The sequence below is a fragment of the Alosa alosa genome, chromosome 18, assembly GCF_017589495.1.
Source record: "Alosa alosa isolate M-15738 ecotype Scorff River chromosome 18, AALO_Geno_1.1, whole genome shotgun sequence".
Taxonomy (NCBI): domain Eukaryota; kingdom Metazoa; phylum Chordata; class Actinopteri; order Clupeiformes; family Clupeidae; genus Alosa; species Alosa alosa.
In genome coordinates this window covers 25,906,999-25,928,467 of record NC_063206.1, presented here as the reverse complement: position 1 = coordinate 25,928,467, position 21,469 = coordinate 25,906,999, and the positions used below count along the sequence as shown (strand labels likewise).

General features: G+C 41.9%; 1 protein-coding gene across 1 annotated transcript in view; it reads right to left on the bottom strand.

Moving 5' to 3' along the window:
• si:dkey-192p21.6 (uncharacterized protein LOC565246 homolog) overlaps positions 1 to 21,469 on the bottom strand; it is a 41,140-nt gene that overhangs the window by 3,044 nt on the left and 16,627 nt on the right. Inside the window, exons 9-17 of the mRNA XM_048270570.1 lie at positions 16,124 to 16,200; positions 15,068 to 15,098; positions 14,060 to 14,220; positions 9,852 to 9,964; positions 9,055 to 9,176; positions 6,318 to 6,441; positions 6,017 to 6,103; positions 4,470 to 4,547; positions 224 to 294 (exon numbers count right to left, since the gene is read on the bottom strand). Of these exons, the coding sequence (XP_048126527.1) occupies positions 224 to 294; positions 4,470 to 4,547; positions 6,017 to 6,103; positions 6,318 to 6,441; positions 9,055 to 9,176; positions 9,852 to 9,964; positions 14,060 to 14,220; positions 15,068 to 15,098; positions 16,124 to 16,200 (864 nt within the window). The remainder of the gene's footprint in view (positions 1 to 223; positions 295 to 4,469; positions 4,548 to 6,016; positions 6,104 to 6,317; positions 6,442 to 9,054; positions 9,177 to 9,851; positions 9,965 to 14,059; positions 14,221 to 15,067; positions 15,099 to 16,123; positions 16,201 to 21,469) is intronic.

The window sequence follows — 21,469 nt, the reverse complement described above, 5'->3', positions numbered from 1 at the left end:
CTCTCTCTCTCTTGGCTGTTAAGAAGAATGATCTGGTCAGGGATGTATTGGCCTGCCAGCTCCACTGTCCCGACAGTTGCTGGTGATTATTTACAGGGGCCGCTGTCGTTAGGGGGGGGTAAGTAAACGCGTGTTTTAGCGAGTGGTGATTTGTGTCTTCTGGAAACTCATCCTTTCTTTTGTGTGGAAAGTGGCTGGATTTAGAGGGTCAGGAAGCACTTACCAAAGATTTTTATTGACAGGTATAAATCCTTCGTCTCGTGTGCACTTAGAAAGGATGGCTGCGCAGGTTCCCTGAGGGTGGAAATGAAACAGATTTCCAAATCAATGCCCAGGCAATAAAGTAAACACCATGGAGATGCTACGAGAAAATCCAGACCTCCCACATTCAAGAGTTCAGGAGAGTAAGTGGATGTCAAGGCCTCAGAGCATGTCTAGCACCATCTGGGACAGAAAACAAGTGAACAGAATAACTTTCTAAAGCCTAATAAGTGTTCTCGAGAGAGAAAGAAAAGCCACATACTCCAAACCTTTTCCCAAACACAGACAGACCAACACACAGACACAGACACAGACACACACACACACATGATGTAAACACCCACCCACACAGTTGCACACATGAAGATTGTATTCCTTTATCCAAATCAAATATTACATTACACGGCTACTATTGTGCATTCAGTCATTTGTTTTCACTTGGAACAAAAAAAAAGGAGACATTTCTCATTTTCGAGGAAGAGGGCAGGCAGATCAGTATCCAAACACACTAGTTAGGGAATATCCATCACTTGTATAGATGACAGAATCAATGATGTGGAAATAGCCTGGCCGGGCCCTAGATTGAGTCTCCAGGCTATGCAAGCAGGATGTGGGACAATCGCTGGTACGGTATGTGGGCCAGTCGCTCAATTTCAATCTCGCGCTGCTGGGCACTGATCGTTGAACTTTAATTATTTCTGGACCCTGTTCATAGGGATGGGGAGAGAAGCAGACTCACAAGGAAAAAAAATCAATACAAAAAAAATAAGATAAATATATCCTAAATATATGCAGCTAGAAGAAGATGTAGAAATTGTATGTGTGAGTGTGTGTGTTTTTTTCTTTTTCATCAATGCGGTTTCATCACTTGCGTCCCTGCGCTCAGAGACTGTTAACACGTTGCACGACACCATGGGTAACCTCTCGTGTCAAGAGTGCATTAGTGAAACAAGTGGCTGTTCAAGCGCTGCTTCCAAGCCTTCCCTCGAAATGCCATGTCTCTCCAGGGGGAGACAACCATAATTGATTGTTGGTCACAACGATGATTCTTAGCCATGATCATCTTGGAGAGCTCCGATCGTGCCATGGGTCAAGGTTTACCTCAAGAGTATATGTGACTGTCTGAGCGATGGACTCAAGGGTGCTTACTGCCTGCAAAATGGGTGCTGCACTGCACATTTAGTTAGATGTGAACCAGAACATTTAATTACAAGGATGAAATATACATAAACTTTTTCAAAGATGAACAGGCAGGGGATGTCAAATATCAGCAGGATTGGATCTGTGAGGACTTTGTATCAGTAGACAGAACTGAAATACAAGGTATTAAAAAAAAAACAAAATATTCAATTCAATTCAAACCCCCCTTTTTTTTTTTTTTTATATGTTTGCACGTGAGAAGAAATGACAAAATATAATGTGTTCTGGCTGGTTTATTTCATCACTGTGTGCCTGAAGGTAAAGTGGAATAGATCTACTGTAATATATTTTAGCACTCTGCTCTCCATGCTCCTCACCATAATGGCCAATATGATTCAACATAGCAATATAATGGACCGATTTGTCATACGAGTTAAGGATAATGAAATTCAAAGGACTAGGGATCAAGCCTCTGTTAATACAAAGTCCCAGTTTTAAAATTGGCACACACACACACACATACACACACACACACACACACACACACACACACACACACACACACGCACCCACCTGAAAAGCATCTACCTATCGCTCTATCTCTGCTTTTGATAGAGCAAATTTATTCTCCATCACGTGTAAAATGATAAATGATACAGTAACTAGTCATGTTACATTAGTGTTCATATTAACCGACATGTACAACTAATCCCAATACAATTCCAAAAAACACACAATGTCACCAAACCACCCATTGGGCCTGACAAGCATGTCCTTGTCATAAGAAACCAAACTGAAAATATTTCTTCTGGGAAACATGGTTGACAAGACACAAAAGCCCAATTAACCTTGGGCAGAGTGAGCACCTAAGGGCATGTCGCTTGAAGCTTGAAGGACACTGACTGCTGAAAATATCCCCAGGCAAAATGAGACCCCAGCTCACTGACTTCATTAAGCATCCTGTTATGCATTTGGGGTTATTAAACAACTTAATTAATAATCCAATTTAACAATCAATGGGTTTGGGTTTGTCATTAGTGTTGTTTTTTTTTTTTTTTTGGTAAATCATTGTCGCAACCCCTAAATATTAGGGGAAAGACATTGATGTGTTTTTGTTTTACAAAGTCTAATTAGTTCCAAAGTACATACAGTACTGAATGCTTTTGTCTTTATCACTTAAAGTGTCTTCGGATCATTGAAACTACTACGATTTTAGTTTTTTACATTTTTGTCTGTGAAGAGTCAATAGAGTCCATGATTTGATTTCTATTTTTCTGTATTTGTGAAGGGTCGGCATAGTCCTAATTCTGACTTCTATATAACTCTGAAGGGCCCTTGCTCTGATTTCTATATTTCTTTATTTCTGAAGGGTCAGTATACTGTAGTCCTAATACTGATTTCTATATTGTTCTATGTGAGGGGCACACATAGTCTTAGTTGTGATTTTCCTCTGATTGTCTCTGCGTTGTAGAAGGTACCATGTGGTCCCAGCTCTGGTGTTTCTGCCCCCAAAGTGGCCGTGCCCAGACCAAAACGCTCCGTCATCACCTGCGGTCATGGTGGGACACAACATTCCAGGATCTCTGGGAACCCAAAACAACCGGGAAAGAAAAAAGCACAGCCTCACAAGTTCTCAGACAAATCACTTATGACCTCAAAACTACTTAACAAAGCAGGGAGTCCAAGTAATTCCTTTGAATAAGGCCATACTTGTTATTTCAGTTTTACTCAGCATTCTGGAGGATGGACAAACACTCACTAAAAAAAGAAACTATCACAGGACACCCCCCCCCCTCCACAAACACACATACACCATCTCTGTTGGCAACTACTCTCTTAGTTAAAAATTGAAGAAAAGGAGAGTGTTGCGTTGGGTCAATTGTTTGAAGAAAACATCAGGTGCTCATCAGAAAGGACATGAGAACTTCAGTTTTTAGCTTGTGACTATCCCCAAAGTGTGAAGGCCCCATAGGTTCCTTGTTGAAGGTGGTAGTCTTAAAAATCCGAGGCACACTGATATTGATGAAAAAAATGAAAAATCCTTTATTTTAAGGCCTACGCGTTTCGACTGCAAATCAGTATTCATCAGGGCAAACCATCAGGGTCATCATCAATATCAGTGTGCCTTGGATTTTTAAGACTACCACCTTCAACAAGGAATCTATGGGGCCTTCACACTTTGGGGATAGTCACAAGCTAAAAATTGAACTACTCTCTTAGTTGTTTGGACCACTCATCTTCAGCACCCAGTCTTCACTGCTGTCTGATGGTACCAAATTGAATCAGCAAATCAATTGTGAAGATTAAAGTTAAGTTAAGTAAGTTATTTGTTTGATGAAGTAATCCCAAATTGTCAATATCATAACTAATGGATATGAGTGGAAGTTATTTACCACAGTGCAACTGAGACACAGGCAGAAGACCGTTCTGGTAAGGGGAGATGAGAATCTGATCTGCTAGTCTGGGCTCTGCGTACTGTATGTATGTGTGTGTGTGTGTGTGTGTGTGTGTGTGTGTTCATGTTGGAGTGGCAGGGGATAGTGAAACCATTAGGAGTGTTTGAGCTGTGAGCTTCATCCGGTTGGCTCCCAAAGGAGGTTTTGTATATTTCTCTGCCTGGAACTAAATCCTTAATCATGCAAACATGCAGAACACACACACACACACACACACACACACACACACACACACACACACATACACACACACATACTCAAAGGCACAAACTCAAACACACAGAACAGGGAATTGGCCTTAAGAGTGACAATGAGGAAAATTCATTTAACAATAGAAAGTGCACACACCTGAATCATCAACCACAAACGCGCTATTACCACAAACACAGGTTCAACAAGGAATAAACTGCACTGAGACAGATGTCTCAAGCAGTGACAAATGTGATCAACTTCAACTCTTGGAGAGCAGCTTTAGGAGGACGTGCCAAATGTGTGAAAGAGCATATTCTACCGGGTATTGATTGCTATACATTTTCAGGTCAGGGAACATGACTTGTGTGACTGGAGGGGTTTGCATGTGGGCATACAGAGTGACAGAGAGAATCAACATACCAGCAGAATGGCCCAAACAAGGAATCGGATCAAGACGTTGTGATTCTTCGGACGAAAGAACAGGAGAATCTTCCCAGCCTGTGAAAACAATGCTTTTGGTTATTTTTGAGGAGCATATTAAACATTAGATGTCTTTTCTTGAGATGGATTCCTCTAAATTGGATTAAGATGACTACTGGCACCACAGACGAATCCAATTCAAGAAAAAAAAAGCAGTGTGTTATCATGTTCTTTGTCTTATACATTCACTTGAAGTGTTATCTGCTGACACCATCTTGTACGTAGTTGAGGCTTTTCCGGAAGAGCCCATGAGAGGTGAAAAGGTGATTTGTTTGCCATGGGAGACGTAAGTACAGTAATTGGCTGGCAGCGGATGTGTCGAGAGTTCTTGACATGGCAGGCGTTTCCTGGAGCTCTCTCTCTCTCTCTCTCTCTCTCTCTCTCTCTCTCTCTCTCTCTCTCTCTCTCTGTGCCAGATGTGGCCCTGAGTCTGTCCTTCTCGTCCACTGCGTGTGCAAGCTCTTGCTGATTAAGTCAGCGATGACGAACACGTCGCAGCCGAGGACATTAGGCCCCGGCAGGGCGCAGACAGGGGTGGCAAACACCTGGCGTGTCCTCTAAGCCGTGCTGATTGAGGAGCTCAGCGCTGACCGGTTCCCTGCGGCTGCCCACGGGGGAGTTGGTAAATGCGTGCGAGACATTCGTTTCGTTTGAGGGAGGAGGGGAGAAGAGGGGAGGGGAATGGACGGCTTGTGCTGGTGATGTTATGGCAATGTCACCGAGGAAAATGTGTGAACCCAACTCTTAAACAGTCTCCCGCAAAAGACACACACACACACACACACACACACACACACACACACACACACACACACACACACACACACACACACTCAAGGACTACCATTAAAGGTGTACAATGATGAACACACACACACACACACACACACACACACACACACACACACACACACACACACACACACACTCAAGGACTACCATCAAAGGCGTACAATGATGAACACACACACACACACACACACACACACACACATCTGTTTCAGTCCTCTCTGTCCTGGTCCTCTCAATATCCTGTCAAAAAGACTCAGTGCAGCTGTGTGTGTTTGTGGGTGTGTGTGTGTGTGCAGGCGTGCTACAGGATGACCATGAGAACCAGTTCAAATGTTTACCCCTTACAATTTAATGAAACGATGAGAAATATTATATTCTTTTCAATTTTGTCATATTTCATAAATTAAATACAAAGTAGGTTAATTAACATAGACATGGTCAAATGTGCTTACAAGGTGAGATACTATGTCCATTACAGTATGCCAGCTTACACCCAATCACCCAGTCATCACCTGTGAGTGGTTGTCGACTACACTATGGTGATGGCTGGACATTAATTTCCATATTGGACTCACATGACACAATATGTGACACTATACACATACAAAAGTAGAATTGGTATTATCTTCAAACAGTGCTATAAAATTGACTCAATTACCCTCCGCCTCCCCCCAACACACACACTCTTGCTTTACCTGCATCCCCATGAAACCCATGACCACAGAGTTGATTGTTCCCAGAACTCCCTCCGGGTCAAAGGGCTGTGTCGATCGGTACAGGGCCTGCACAAACACATTCAAACACTGAAGCGGGCTAATGCCTTGAGCTCAGGAAGGATTGTGATAGGGTGTTGTTGTGAACAATGAACATGTTGACCACCAACTGAAGAATGTGTCATGAAAAGGCATGCAACTATTCATTAGTATGTATTACCAGACCACCGGGAAAATAAGTCACATTCTCTCTCAGTCTAATACATCCAAGGCTAGTCCCTACCTTGCAGGTTGGATGCCAGTATATGTTGTCTCCCAACAACCACTTGTCTACATATGCAGCTGCTCCTCCGGTGCAGTTGGGGAACAGCCCTTCATCTCCAATACCACCGGCTCCTAAATAGCCACTTTTCAGGGCAGCATTTGTTTTCAAACAAGGCAGACAGCAGAACAGATCAATGATTTGGCTGTGGATTCATAATTATTCTGAAGGGCTGTTCACAGCACAAACAATAGCTATAATGATAACGGTTAAAAGTATTGGTATAGCTAATATGAATGAGAACATCCACACATAAACTATAGCAATAACGACATGGAGAACAATATTGTCAGGGATCACTTTCAGAATGATTTTGAGAACGATAAAAAGCTGACAGCCAACCAGAATCCATCACATTTAGACATCACATTCATCAACACGAGGAGAGACTTTTCTTTATCGTTGGTCAGTGTAGACGCTCAAATCATTATAGTTACATTTATCTTTGTAGTTATCGTTCCTGGTGTGAATAGCCCTTGAGACTTGAGGTGCACTGAAATTGTAATGACAAGAAAGCTTATAGACCCTTTCAATCTGTTCCTAGAGGGCTTCCGGTTGAAACGTTCAAAACCAACACAGATACAGTACTTTTAAATGAAATGAGTAAATTGGACTTTACCATAATGCTCTACAAAGTGTTGACTTTAAAATTAGTTTTTAAATTGCTTTGTTTGTCCCCAAGTTACCATTAGCTCAATGTTGTTTTCTGTGCCACCGGAAATGCCTTAGGAACGCACATGTTTGTTTATGCGGTTGAAAGGGATAAGCATAACAGCAAATCAGCCTAATATTAGAGACACATTCAATAGCATTTTCATTGTTCTGTGACTATAAATTAGCCTTGAAATCTAGACGCACCCTAGCGGCAGCAAATTACATTTGCTTCCAGGGCTAATCTAGCAACTCTCCGTTGGCTTGTGAGCTCGAAAAATTAAACTTCTATCAGACCAATCAAATCGTGTATAGAGTCCTTAGGCGGGCTTAACATAATGATTGATGGCAGAGTTGCAACGGTTTGGCTTGAATTCCCTGCTACTTCAAAACAAAGAAGATGGATTTTGCTGTTGGCCAACAGTGTGACACGAGTTAAGCTTGTTTTAAGTTGGCAAAAGTTTGAACTAGCCAACTAGCTCCGCTGGTGGGAAAACGCATGGGACTCAGCGCTGTCCTATTGCGTGCAGAGGGAATTTGAAAGACAACCGATTATCCTGCCCCTCGGACTGAGCACTGCGAACGGTGAGTGCCCAGACGTTACATTTTAATGTGGGTCTGGCTCGTTAGACTATCTATAAATCCCCAACTAAATGTGTGGTATACCACATATTTTGAGCAATACACTATCTTCACCTTTAAATACTAGTTATGCTTATATACTGAGGAGGGTGAGTTCAAATGAATGATGGACTTCCTGTCTAACATCTGCTGAAGTCATGAAAAATGAAGTATGAAAAATGATACGGCAGCTCTGTCTCTTAAGAGTCAGGTAAATGCACGCTCACTGTATATGGCCAAGACAGACTTGGGAACAGTGAAAGTAAAAATATGGTACGGAGGCAGCACTAAATATTTCCACTCATTAATCAAGTGGGGAGCGTCACGTGCCACCGCCAGACCAGGTACGGGCACGCTGGTGAGCCGAGGAAAGAGAGCATGAATGAGAGAACGGGGCGCGGCAGATGGACGAGTGAGAGAAAGAGAGAGAGGGAGAGAGAGGGATAGACGAAGATGGATACTCTGCCCCGTCCTCCTCTTATTGCACATGACGGACTGAGATTGGCTAATTATCCCTCTGTAGCTCATGCCATTGACTCATAAATCACACACACACACACACACACACACACACACACACACACACACACACACACACACACACACACACACTCAGACATACACACACTCAGACATACACACACACACGCATGCGCACCCCCACCCTCCAACAGACACTCACACATACACACACACATATAGCCACACACACACTTCAGCAGAACTGAAACCGTTAGCTCTCATGCAGCGTTAAGCAAGTATATACAGTACAAGCTGATTCATATTGTTACTTGTGCATATCTGCATGTACTGCATGCATACACATATTATTCACCAATGTATTCATGTGTTTGGCATACACACACATACAGTATTACACACACACACACACACACATACACACACACAGAGAGAGAGAGAGAGAGAGAGAGAGAGAGAGAGAGAGAGAGAGAGAGAAAATATAACAATGACAAAAAGAAACAACGACAAAAAGTCCATTTACTATATCTCCATTTAAGGGCATGAGAAAAGACTTTCCAGTAATTCCCACACCACAAAAAAACACTCACACACTGAACACTGTCAATCGCTTAATTGTTACAAGAACGGAACATTCAGCAATAAAAAACCCTCATACCACTACATTACACTAAAACTTTCAGAATTGTGTCACTTCACTGCAAATTCGATTAGGGACTTTGACATCTACAGTGTAGTGCGTATGAACCCACTTGTACATGCCAACGCAGCTCAGTGAATTCAGCCCTTTGTCTGAACCACTCTGCGTTTGCCCTTTGATGATTGCGGCTCCCTGCCCAGTTCTAGCAAATGCATGCCACGGGTGTCAGTGCGAAGCACCACCTCGCGTCCACAAGGTGAAGGCGTTTGCTGCGAGACCAGAGGCCAGTCGCTGACGCTGACTTACGTGGGGCAGCCGGGGACAGGTAGCAGGAAGGTGACACACAACCACACCGTCTCCAGAGCAACGATGAAGACCCACTCGGGCCAGTATAACACCACATCCTGAATAGGGTTCCACCAGTTATGCTGCAAAGACCAGAAAATATCCAGTTTAGAGGAAAATACAGTGTGATGAGCTGGAGGCAAAGCGCCTTTAAGATTTTGTTCTGATTATATGCATGTCATGTACGGTCTGCACCTCTTTTGGATTTTTTATCCAAATATTTTGTTTACACGTGCTAGCCGTTTAAGTGGATCTCAGTAAATGAATTCAGAGAGATTCATACATTCATACATTCCTAGGGATGCTCCTGTACTTGTGTCTTTTCTCTTAAAGGTAGGGTAAGCTATGCTGGATGACGTCGTGTTTGTTTATGTTTATGTTTAGCAGATGTGTTTGATTATGTTTATGTTTAGCAGATGCTTTTGTCCAAAGCAACTTAGGTTATATTTGAGCCAGAGACCAAACAAAACACACCAGCGAGGTAGCTCACCCCTCCTCTCAGTGCTCCCTGAGAAACTCCACACAGTGTTTTGTTATTGTTTGGAGGATAGGCTGCCCCCACTTTGTTTGTTTCCAGTTCAGGGACACAGGGCTGTGTAAGAAGACCTTTTTTCTCAGAGGACAGACAGCTAGCGAATCATGAAGAGATATTAGTTAAATGTTACAAAAGGTGTACTAGAACATCGCTTACCCTACCTTTAAAGACCTACTTTTTAGTGTCTGAGTGAGTAGATTTGAGCTGTGAGAGTGTGTCTCACCTGTTTCAGAGGGACGTCTGTTCGGGCTGAGAAGGTCTGCATCAAAGCCAAAACAAAGTAGGTGAAGCCCAAACGCTGCAGAACTCCAGGAATCCGTAACCAGGACCATGCCACTGGAACAGGTAAACACAAATGTACACACAGGGGAATACAGCTATTTAATTATCCACGCATACATACATAAATGCTAGGGCTGTAACGATACATCAACCTCACGATTCGCTTTGTATCACGATTTTTGACCCACAGTTCGATACGAACCTCGATTTTTCTTTTTTTGGTGGGGGGGGTAGTTGGAGGAAGGGGGTAAGCCTACCTTAGAACACCAGAGGATTGCAATATAATATATAATATAATATATCTATTATGTTGCACAATTATTTTATATCCTAATATAAAAAGAGAGAATACTGAATGTCTGATATTTATGACAACACACTTCGTGCAGATTAGCCTATAGCCTAGTCCTACTATTTCTATTACAGCTCTACCTCTTTAATTCAACTGTCTCCCATGCACATAATAATGGCACTGCAACTTCATTTTTAACCTATTTTGACTTTGAGGCCTTCTCTATGAGTACATATGTATGACCTATTAACATGACGAATAAACCTGACTTAACTTGGGATAAAAAATGATTTTAAAGGTTGTTGTTTTTTTTAAACAGGCCTCAAATTTACATTCAGCACAAATATACAAGCAGTATATCTTGTCATATAACACCAAACACTTTGTGTAACACCATTGTCCTATATTGAGCTAAAAAGGGATGTGTCACTACATTGCTCTCTAAGATAGCAGTTAGTGTCAGTGAAAGGCAGTCTGAAGATAAGCTTCTGACATAGAGAGGCAGGATGAGGATTCTGTCGTGTTTTCAGTGGTTAACTGTGGGCTTGGCGGCAGAAGATGAATCACAGGTCCCCTGATATCTAGAGAAGACGTTTGGAAGGAAGGAAGCTGGAGGAAGGAGAGGGCATTTGCACACTCACATGTGTATGTGTGTGTGTGTGTGTGTGTGTGTGTGTGTGTGTGTGTGTGTGTGCGCGAGAAGGCAGACACTAGATTGATGGTAATCTACACATTAGTTAATTGAAAACCTCTTTGTGGCACGTACTGTACAGTAGGAGTGCGAGAAACAATATAATCCTGATTATTGATCCAACAAATCAAATAAAAAGAGGAAATGTCGCCTTGCTCCCGGAGAAGAGCAGGAAGAGGTTTTAATGAGTAATGGCATCTGTCGTTTCAGACCACATGTCGTGCTTCTCAAGCGGGACCCACCCCGTCACTCACAACTCAGAGAATCAAAGATCAGATCAGGAAATCAATAAATCTTTTTACGACATAAAATACTTGTTAGAATTCAGATAACATGACTTTGACTTACCCCTCTAGCATGAAAAAGAGAAACATAAACAGAAGTTAATGGATCACACACACTAATAGCACCTAGTCTATCTGCAAATGAGGTCTCAGTTAGCCAGAGAGGAAAAACAACCAGCAATTTATCCAGCAGTGGCAGACCAACGGATCAGACTCTTTAGCCTTGACCATGGATCCCCCTGGACAGGAGATGTGGGATTGTACACTAGGCCTATTCCATTAATGCACACTTGGCTGTTACAGTGGTGCCTGCCACTTTAGACAGCCTGTACTCACCTCCTATTAAATTGAATTAACAGTCAGGGGAAGCAATTGCTCCACCTGCTTTAGCTTTTGCATTGCATACACAGAAATACTTTCTCACAGAGAGAGAGAGATACAGAGAGACAGAAAGAGAGACAGAGAGAAAGAGAGAAAGAGAGAGAGGAAGAGAAAAAGAGAGACAGGACACACAATAAACACAGAGACACAAACCATATCATTATTGCATGAAAATGTTTAGACCCCATCTCTTTGAAAAAGAGACAGACGGCAGAATGGACAGGTGGAAATGACAAAGGGAAACCAACAAACCTAACAACAACCCTGGCTAACCATAGTTTGGATGTAGACAGCAAGGTGCAGGGATGGATTACTGCACGGGCCTACCGGGCCCAGGCCCAGGGGCCCAAGGGGTCAGGGGACCCTGAAGCCCAAGCCTTTGCATGGAATCATTGCCTCAAAATCAACAAATCAGGATGTAGGCTATGAATCTGATTAAATGTAGTATTGGCCATCAAAATGCAACAGAATACAGGAAATCACATCAAACAAATTTTAAAAAATTCTGGGGGAGGACCCCCAAACCCCCCCTCCCACATATACGACAATTAGTGGGGGGCCCTTAATACATCTGGGCCCAGGGGCCCAAAAGTTCATAATCCGCCCATGACAAGGTGTTAACATCACAGGGGAATTGACAAAGTACCCAGACTGAAAAAAATGGAAGAAAATTCAGCGGTTATGGTAAAAGCCCCCTGATTCCATTATACGAAAATCTACAGCTTAGCTGGAACCATGACAACGAAACTCTATCTGCAGTAATTGTCCATTACAGTAGCATTTGTTGTTCCAAAACCTGACCTCTGTTCAACACCCCTCATGATATGTGCCACTAAAGCTCTTCAATATCACAATATTTGCACTAACCTGGTTAAAATGTCAAGCTAGTGCATTAGCATCTAGCTTCCCGTAAAAAAAAGAAAAAAGCTAGCTCCTGAAGGACATCAATTTTCACCCTTTAGACAGCTGTATATCTCCATCGGAAACCCTATCAACCCTTCCTGCACTTCACTCTGTCGCATCCTCAGTGAAAGCGAGCGCGCCACCGGACCGGATGTCATTATGTTAAGATCAGCTACTTCTCTTGTTCCTCAGCAGACCATAATGGGAATTGACTCTGCTGTTAGCTTAGGGAGGTTCTGTCACCTCCTTAGCCTATTTTAGCATGGTATAAAGGAATAGGGTGAATATTTCACAGTTAACAGTCCTCTGATGAGCAAACAGAGAAATGGGTGAGTGGCCTTGCGGTAGACATGAACCTTTCCCAACCTTTGGCACAATTATACACTGACAGTTGTATTAGCATGGAAGTGTGAAATTGAACAGGCTTCTTCAATCAGCTCAGCATGAGTGGCCTCCTATAAGAAACGTCTGACCTTTTCTGAGACTATGAGCTTCTGTTCATTATATAGTTCATGATTTATCTTGTGACACAGACACCCTGAAGTGCTCTGCAAGTCTAACAGTTTTACATCAAGCTGTTGAGATTGGATATTTTACTTGGTCTTCCTATACATTCACCTCATCGTAAAAATTCATTTTCGGTCAGGAACATCCATGGCTTTCCAGGTGAGATGCAACTTGCCATTTTGTTCAGTCTGTCATCTATTAACCTACCTATTATTCTGTGAAGGAATTACATTATTTGTTTGTCTGTCTGTCTGTCTGTCTCAATATGTTGCATAACACTGCGTAACCCATAATGCGTTTGGATCTTGATAATTCATTAAAGGTATGACCATAGTCTTATTGCTAGCATTTCAAAAATGCCTCTCATTGGATTTAAGCTAAAGGAATTCATACTTATCTATTACATTGATTTTCACCTCGTTATATGCCAAACTATCCACCAGACATCAAGTAGCCAATCAGATGTCCTCGACCAGTGGCCACCATTCAGTCACATTCTCTGGGACTCCACAACAACAGGCTCACATGGCATAACATGTCTGTTGAGGTTTCTGTTGAGAGCCTTCCATATTTCAAGCAGGGCCTTGGCAGCTTGACAGGGTAACTGAGGGGTGGGCCAGCAAAGCTCAGAATCTATGGCCTCAACCGAGGCAGCCTTCAATTAATTGAGTGGATATAAACCTGCAGAATGCGAACGTAAGCATATCTCCCACGTGTCCCTGTTTCTAGCCGTGAGGGTGTGTTGTGTTGACCACATGCGACTGTCAAACCGTGCTACAAGCACAGGCAGGCTGGTACCATCAGAAGTCAACGTGCTGTTCTGATCTAGAGGGCACAGTTGAGTAGGAAGCAATGTCACAGGACCTGGTTTGCTTTACTCTCCATTGTAATGATAGAAATGTATGCAGCGATATCGACCCGTCTCCCGTAAAAAAAAGTAGAATTAGTCTTCAAGGCTGTAGGTCCTATTTAATCTTTTAGTAAAACAATGCTACCATTACTGACAGTTACACACAGGGATATGTCTCTCTGGTTCTTGGCACAGTATATTACTGTACAACAAACAATAATAAAAACAAAGCCATACATACACAGTCCATCTCTGGGGCTGTAGTTGATGAAGCAGAAGCCAATCAGAATCAGGACCATGGATCTCCAGGACAGCTTCCTCAGCAGCTGCAGGCGGCCCACGCCTCTCCGCCGCATGGAGCTGAAGGCCAGCACTACCGACGTGCCGATGATGAACACAAACCTGCCGTAAGAACACCAAATCAACGCCAGCACTACCAATGTGCCAATGATGAACACAAACATGCCGTAAGAACACCAAATCATACAGACCCATTCAGGTGCTACTGAGATGAGTATGCCTGAGTGTTGCACTCATAGTAACAGTGAAGCAGTTGAAATCCACTGTTGTGGCTCTTGCCATAATTTAGCAGTTCAGTGCAATGCATTTCAGAAGGCTTTTTAAAAAGTCTATTTCTTTTATTGGAGGGAATTTTTTAATACATGCATGCATATTAAACATCTTGATGTGAATTATGCCAGATGCATCAGCCAAGCTATCAGCCAAGTATTCTATGTCAGCTTTTTATTGGAATGACCCTATTAGCTAGGACATGTAGTACTAATTGCAGATTAATTACAGATTAATTAACAACAGAAAGATTAATAATGTAAGACAGCCCATGTTATTATTTCCTCTCTCAATAAGACCTCATTACTGATTAGTCTGCTTAATGTGTAATTACACAAGCCAGGCTGTCTTTAACATGATTGTCAGAACAGCACCAGATATGATGACTATGAAAATATTGGCTTTAAACCAAAAACCGAACTAAAAATCTTTCATCTTGCAAGACTCATGTGTCTGCTATGTAAGCACTGGTGTACATTACAGGTGACACAGATTCTGTTTACAGTCAAAGACAAAGTGTCACTTAATATTTTGGATTGGTGTTCAGGGTCGATCGGAAGGTCAAGTGAGTGGGAAGAGAGTGAGAGGCCATCTGAGCCTGGTTCTGTTCCTTCATTTCTAGATGAGAGAGAAAGTCATAATTTTGTATTGATTGATTAGGCACACGTTGGCAACTCACCAAGGCATCACAAGATCAGCCACAGTTAGACCTGTTACATAATCACAAAAACACACATAGACACACATGTCAATGACAATAGCATACATACATCTACGTTGTATATTGGCATTCTTTGTGTAACATTTTTTTTAAAGGCCTGAAGAAAAAACAAACTTGAAAGGTTTCATTGATAAACAAGAGAGATGGACAGGTGCATTATGGGAGTAGGACAAGCCAACACATTTTTTCATGGTTATTCCACAATTATCCTGGTTTAATCATGTGAAAACCAGAGATAATGAAGACTTATGGCCAAGGCACATCAACAGATACTTGTGAGCATCATTATGGAACCCACTGATAAAAAAGGAATGCCCTAAAATGTTGTTATTCTTATTATCCTTCGATTTTTAGACAGTGAGTGATTTATAAACGTGCCTACCTACATCCATGACAGTGGAGGCCTAACAGTCAGATGAAAATCCATCAGCTTTTCCTCACTGATCAATACAATTCTGCTGATGTGATGAAGAGCCTATTATAAAGCTTAAATTGAGTTCATCTTTAAATACTCCAGGAGATGCACTTTGTAATAGCTCCCATTAAATTTTACCAAGCCACCTCCCCCTTATCTGACTCCCCTGAAAATGATTAGTGATATGTATCTAGGAGATGGATGCTTGATTTAGTTTAGGTGAAGAAATCACACTGTTTTCTTTGTTTTCTTTGTTTTCATTATTTAGGCAATAAACTATTTAAAAAGATACAATTAATGTCACCAGACACCACCATCAGAATCACTGTCAAATTCCAAATATGTATTCTTATTTTAGGTTATTTTGGCCTTTTAAATCATTATTCTGATAGGACGGTGAAGAGTGACAGAAAGCAAGTGAAGGAGAGGGATGGGATGGGATTGGAAAATGGCCTCAGGTCAGATCTGATCCCAGGTCCCAGGGGGCACTTGGACCCGATTATGGTACGGACCCTGCTGCTTGTATCACAGCTCCCACCGAATGTGCAATTCTGTTCTAAGAATCTGTGTGTATATGAGGTTTGTGGTTTGTACATCACCGTTCCATGGAGCATGCTGAAAGAACCAGTAGCCTCCTCCTCCGTAGTTCACAAACACCATGAGCGTCAAAGAGAACCTGACAAAGTCACAAGAAACACCAGTGGGTGATGGATCAAAGAGCCAAACTTAGTTCCTACATTCACATTTCTTAGCTTACTCAGCTGATTACAAATTGTTTCTTGTCCATGATATTAATCAATCGCAGAAATGTATGACTGACTGAGTTTCTTGGAAAGAGAACATTTGTCATGACTTTGTAGGATGCATATGTCAAACTCTGATGGGAAATTTATTCAAACCTGAGCATAATTTCCCAGTACAAAACAGAGTTGCAAGTTCAACATCAAATATACACACAACCATTCTTTTGAGCAGATATTATGCTTTTGAAGAATGGTGTATGGATGCACAGGAACATGCCCCTGAGAAAAGAGGTGGTTCAGGTGGACAATTTAGTATTGAAATGTGACCAAATCTGACAAACAAATGGAAGGCACAAATCAGTTTTCCCTTTTTTCCTAAGAACCTGTTTGAGGATTTCACAGTTACTCGCCACGTCTTCTTCAGCCTAACAGCCCCACATCCTCCTCATGGAGAGGTTCACTAGTTTAGTGCACCACTAAAATAAGCCAAATTAGCAGGCTTAATAGACATGGTGCATCGTGACATGTTATAATGTCATTTATTCATTTCCTCAAACTACAAAGTGCGTTTCTTTTCTCTTCAGTGTCAGACTTTCAAGAGCAGTGTGGAATCAAGGCTTAGTTCCTACTCATTGCATATTACATATGCTTGTTAGAGGTGGTCAGCATTTTAGATCAGCAGAAGACAGAACTGTCAAAAATGTCATTGTGTAGTTGCACATACATCATTTAGTTATGAAGATTTTGCTTGGAAAACGCTTGAAATATGTACAAAATTATATGTAATATAAATTTGTATTTATTCACATTTCAGTTCATTCATTTAGATTGTATCGATAACATTATGTCAGAGACCAAACCTACATCATCTGTGGCATGTGGAAATTTGGTTTGGTGAACTCGCCCACATATGAGATACCAAACATGAAAATTAGAAAAGCTCAATCAACTATACAATTTTTTCATTCAGTTTCTGCTCGACTCCAAATTCTAGACAGGAAGTGTATGACCTCATCGGAGGCGGCATACCATGTCCTGCCCCCTAGCTCCCTCTTCGCCCTTGCTGTGATGGCCTCGCATGGGACTGCGCTTCCTCAGGCCTCTCCTGACACACGCCAGACTAGACTAGGTGTCACTGAGGCCTTTCAGAATACACAGTACAGAACATAAGTAGTCTGCTCGGCTTCACCCGCAGAACATAATATGCTTTGATTTTGTCTACTGCAACCTGCGACACTGGGGGGACCTACCACCCTTACTAGTGGAGTTAGGCATCCTGCTCCCAAAGCTGAGCAGAGCCATACCATACCGGAATGCACAAACTGTCAGTGACAGTGGCCGTCCTGCACGCAAATATATTATCATGAACTGACAGTCGTCATCAAGCCTCATTGGATGTTAAGAGGATAACACCCAGCTGTCAGCGGAGGCATCAGTAGTGATGCGTCTAGTAAATGCAAGTATTAAAGATCAAAGGGCCGTGGATAGGGGCGTGAGTTTTATACATATATCACCCCAGAACAGGAGTGGATAAGGTAATGCAGACTAAGCATTATGAATCACTCAGGAAATGAGCGCTTGTCCTCTGGATCTCCTCATGCAGAAATGCTGACTAAAGCTCTCCGTGTCATTTATTATGTGTACAACTTCACTTCACGTCATCCAGTGAGAGAGAGAGAGAGAGAAGGAGGATGGATTTTGCTCTTGATGGAATGGTACCATACGTTGACACAGTTACTGCCACAGGCATATATTTTCACCGTGTGTGAAAGTGTGCCAGTTTTAAATAAGTCTGGTGGAGGAGAGGAGATGAATGTGAAACAGCAGCAGCAGCACATGTCTATTCTTTTACCCCCAACACCTGTACAGCTATGAAATGTCACGTCACTTAAATACGCTATTTTCATCTTGTGAATAAACTGAGGGTGGCTCAACTGAAAAGAGGCATCTTGCTTAAGGGCAGCAAATAGGGAATCAGTCCCCAAAATAGATGCTTGGAGGAAGCTGTCCATGTCCTCCCTCTGATTCCCCTTGTTTTACCAACATAATTGAATTAAGAGAGGCAACAGAGACCATTACTGCTCCTTTTAGACCTGACCTGCTGATACAAGATTTTAATCACATGCTATCATCTCAAAAGGACTATCAAGGAGGGAACAAGCCAGAGGAATGCTCTTTATCTCACATACACACTAATGCTGGCATACACACATATACACTTACAAACACACATGCACACACTCACACACACACATACACACACACACACACACACACAGACACGCAAAAAAATATCCACACACACATACAAACACACACAGGTACACCCACACACACAAACAAACACACACAAACAAACACACACAAGTACGCAAAAAAAAGGTTGAGTCACTCCAGATTGTATCTGTGCAAACTGTCCCTTATTACCAGCTCTGTAGATTTAAATCAAACATTATTGTTACAGTAATTTTATATCCCTAATATAATTTCAATTTAAACTTGTAAATACCATTTTTTGTGCAGCATTGGAGGTCTTTCACTCTTCTAACTAATGTCAGTGTGGTGGCCAACAAAATATTTTGCAAACAGGTCACTAAGGTCACATACAGATCCACAAACAGTGTCAGCAGTAGTCCATCCACATCCAGCAACAGATGATTTGGGACTGTTAAGCTACTGAATTCTGAGTGTTGTTGTCCTCCATGCCCTCCCCGAGGTGGGCAACACAAGCAGTTTTGACTTCAGACACAAAATATATATATCAATCCATTTCTGAACTGCTTCATGAAGTTGTGATTGTGTAGTGCTGCAATCGTCTCAGAGTTCAGTACACTGTCAGTCAAACTACTGCTGTAACTATCTATGGATAAGATTCAAGACTCTATCATAACTCCCGTTCATGTAAAACCCTGTGATAGATTGCCTCTGGACAAGAAGAAAATTACTTTAATGAAGTGAGTGAACCTCAGCCAAAGTTTTGACAAATAAGACCTGCACTAAATGTTAAATGATCGTCAGATCCCTTTGTTTTCCACAAATACATTTGACAGATGACTGATTATTTAAAAAAAAAATGAATTAACTAATTTGAAATCTTAACAAAGTACTGATGACTTCACCTAACATATGAAGAATAGATTTTCCATGCAATTAACTTCCCTTTGCATTCACTGCATCATTTGGGCTACACCACAAGATTCAAAAAGCAGTCACCGATATGAAAGGAACCAAGGAACACCAAGCTCTCAGCTGCCACAAGATTGAAACCTAGATCCTTTTTAAAAAATTAAAATGCGAAGTCTACAGTGGTGTACCGTATATATATATATCACACAAATGACGTCTGGCAAATAGATGGCAAAGCTTTGCAGCAGGCTTCAGGCTCAGACATTTCACGGGGGCTCATTGGCACTTGACAGATGTCTGTGCTCACCGCAGAAAACTTAAACTTAATAGCCGAGGGCACATATTTTACACACTTGCATTAGCTCAGTTTTGGATGCTCATGCAAGGAGCTGACGTACAATTTTTTGATTCCACCTCAACAATAATGCAATTAATGGAGGAGGACATCAATATGAGGAAGTCTGACACCTTCACAGTATGACTGAGTAGGAGGGCTACTTTTCACCGTTATTATTTATGGGGGAATATTTCTCAATGTCCTTACTTCACCTATTTGGCAAGTAAGTAATTATGAGAGGAGCAAAGGGCTATGAAAGCACTTTTGAAGAGATTCTACATAGAGGGTGAAGGGTCATTTACAGACACATATGGAAAGGTATGATAAAATTGGCAGAGATGTGTTTTTTGAAGCGCATGTATTGTTATAGATTTTAAGTTCTTCTGAACTGGACAGTGGCCTGAGTGTAACAACAGCAACAACAACCCTTTCCATTTAAATAGTGTTTTATCGAGGCACCCACAGTGCTTTACAGTGAAGAGAACCTCCCTAACCACCATTTATGTGTAGCAGCCATCTGGGTAAGTCAAACATGGCTTATGTTCAAAATAAAGATGCAGTGAACCTCAGTTTCGATAGCTATAATGATACCTGGCCGTTTCCATGTACCAATCCGATATTATTGTTTTATTTGTATTCATGATGTAAATAATGGCATGACGTGATGTACTGTACTGTAATCATAAACTTACATAGAACTGAATTTAATGCTCCATATCAATCTCATTGTTTGTCACCCGATACCTGATCCAGCTATTGAGCCGATATATATCGGATCGGAGCATCCCTAGTTCAAAATGTATGTATCAATTTTCAATTGCTACGTGACATGATCAGCATGCTTTAATAAACAACACTGCTTCCTTATTGCAAGCAGCTAGATGTAAGCAGCACTGTCCATCACAATAATGCTGTACAGCTCTTCTCAGTGTGTTGACTGCCTATAAGTAGATTTTGACAGCAGAGGTTTGTGTGTGTGTGTGTATGTACGTGTGTGTGTGTTTCATGGGGGTGGGGGTTCAGAGACAGAGACACTGATTCAGCGTAATGATAGGGCCATTATATGTAAAAAGGAAGTGGACTGGCAAATCCCAATGAGACAACGAAAAGGCAAACAATGCTGGTGTGTGCTGAGCATCTGGTTTTGTCATGATGATGGCCACAGAATATCCAACAATACTCATTCAATATAAACTCACAACATTAACTTAACTCTGACTTATTTTTAGTCCTGCACTTGTGCCTCTGAATGTAGTTTTTCTTTTCCAATCGTGTTATTTATCTAAATGGTTTCACTCATTATGGTCCATAATGATTTGAGGAAAAAAATGGGGGAAAATGCTCTCAGTGTTTTATCGCGAGCCGCCATTTCTGCATGACCTGCTTTTTTTTTCATTTCATGCACTTTTATCACCATCCATATATCAGCTCAATAAAAGCACTATGGCATCAGAGCCATCTCCACAGGCAAACACACACACACACACACACACACACACACACACACACACACATAAAGACTGCTAGCCTGCCCGAGACCCAGCCTTCTTCCCTCACCCAGAGCCTCCAGACCCACTGCCTTCTGGATATGTGCTGATATGTTGGTTGTACTATTACATCAATTATTGGGTAAGTGGGAGGTCAAAGCCACACCAGCTTCCTGTTTCCCGAGCCGCGTGCTTTGTGTCTGCCCCGAGCCCCAATTAAGGGGTGCTGGGATACCCGATTAAATCACATCA